General features: G+C 55.9%; 1 protein-coding gene across 2 annotated transcripts in view; it reads left to right on the forward strand.

Moving 5' to 3' along the window:
- The window catches only part of Amhr2 (anti-Mullerian hormone receptor type 2), a 9,746-nt gene that overhangs the window by 759 nt on the left and 7,194 nt on the right, over positions 1-1,793 (forward strand). For both annotated transcript variants that reach the window (XM_021217308.1, XM_021217309.1), the window contains exons 3-6: positions 313-504; positions 750-821; positions 1,033-1,145; positions 1,268-1,498. In XM_021217308.1, coding sequence (XP_021072967.1) covers positions 313-504; positions 750-821; positions 1,033-1,145; positions 1,268-1,498 — 608 coding nt within the window. The remainder of the gene's footprint in view (positions 1-312; positions 505-749; positions 822-1,032; positions 1,146-1,267; positions 1,499-1,793) is intronic.

The following is a 1,793-nucleotide window of genomic DNA, read 5'->3' on the forward strand; positions in this document are numbered from 1 at the left end:
TAGGGGAGAGCCTAGGGCAGGGGAGAGCCTAGGGCAGGGGAGAGCCTAGGGCACAGGAGAGTCTAGGGTAGGGGAGAGCCTAGGGCAGGGGAGAGTCCAGGGCAGGGGAGAGTCCAGGGCACAGGAGAGTCTAGGGCAGGGGAGAGGCATGTCTAGGTCAAGGGAGGCAGCCAAGAGACAGGGGAGGCATGGAATGTGTAGAGAGAAGACAGGTATGTCAGGTACCTTTGATAGAGGAGGGATTTGTTCTCTGTCCCCAAACTTCATTAACTCTCTCTCCTTTTCCTCCTTCCCCTAATCCCACCCCTTCAGGATGCCGAGACAGTGATGAGCCAGGCTGTGAGTCCCTCCACTGTGACCCAGTTCCCAGAGCCCACCCGAGCCCCAGCTCCACACTCTTCACATGTTCCTGTGGCACTGACTTCTGCAATGCCAATTACAGCCACCTGCCTCCTTCAGGAAGCCAAGGGGCCCCTGGACCCCAGGAGCCCCAGGTTACCCCAGGTAGTTGCCTTCCCCAGGATACTAGAGCCTACAGGGGGCAGAAGCATAGGTCAGGGTGAGAACCAGGGCCAGTTCTCACCCCACCCCCTGCCCAAACTTCCCTCCCCCTGGCCTTGGAAAGTTGGTTGCCCTGGTGACTGGGAGATAAGGGAGCTTGTGACCAGCATGGGGGTGGTTTGGAAAACAATCTCTTTGAAGAGGGGAGAGGTCCTTCTTCCCACGTGCCTTCTTTCTTTGCTGTCCAGGTGGGCCCGTCTGGATGGCACTGCTGCTGCTGGGAATGTTTCTCGTACTGTTGCTGAGTAGCATCATCTTGGGTACTAATCTCTCCCACCCCTCCCTCCCTCCCTATGAGAGCAAGGCACTTCCCCAAAGGTTCAAGCCTTCTCCAGGCTCTGCTGATCCCCCAGGTCTGGATTTTCTCTTGTAGCTCCACATTTCCTTGCAAAATGCCCTCTTCCCACATAGCTCCCTTGGTTGTCTCTGTCCAGTGCACCGTACCTACCCTAAGGCTCTTCTCTACTTCAGCCCTGCTACAACGAAAGGCCTGCAGAGTGCAAGGTGGGTCAGACCCGGAGCCCGGCTCAGGCAGAGACTGCAGTGAAGAACTGCCGGAGCTGGAAGAGCTGCGCTTCTCCCAGGTGTTCCATCCGCGGGCGGGAGGAGGGTGGGCTCCTGTGGCACTCCTGGAGGTTCTTCTGGGGAGGAAGCCTGGCCCTGGCGCTAGCTCTGAGGCCCACACTCAATGCAGCCTCTCTACTAGGTAATCCAGGAAGGAGGTCATGCAGTCGTCTGGGCCGGGAGGCTTCAGGGCGAGATGGTAGCCATCAAGGCCTTCCCCCCGAGGGCCGTGGCCCAGTTCCGAGCTGAGAGGGCTGTGTACCAGCTGCTAGGCCTACAGCATGACCATATCGTTCGCTTTATCACTGCTGGCCAGGGAGGCCCTGGCCCTCTGCCTTCTGGGCCTTTGCTGGTACTAGAACTGTACCCTAAGGTGAGCACCAAGGAATATCTGTAGTCTGTACTATGTACTACACCTGTGGGGTGTTATGTGGTAATGGAGCCTCACTCACTCACTCATGCCTATTCTCCTGCCTCATACTTTCCTTACAATGCATTATTATTATTATTATTATTATTATTATTATTATTATTATTTGGTTTTTCAAGTCAGGGTTTCTCTGTACAGCTCTGGCTATCCTGGAACTCACTCTGTAGACCAGGCTGGCCTCGAACTCAGAAATCCACCTGCCTCTGCCTCCCAAGTGCTGGGATTAAAGGTGTGTGCC

The sequence above is a fragment of the Mus pahari genome, chromosome 17 (assembly GCF_900095145.1).
Source record: "Mus pahari chromosome 17, PAHARI_EIJ_v1.1, whole genome shotgun sequence".
Classification (NCBI taxonomy): domain Eukaryota; kingdom Metazoa; phylum Chordata; class Mammalia; order Rodentia; family Muridae; genus Mus; species Mus pahari.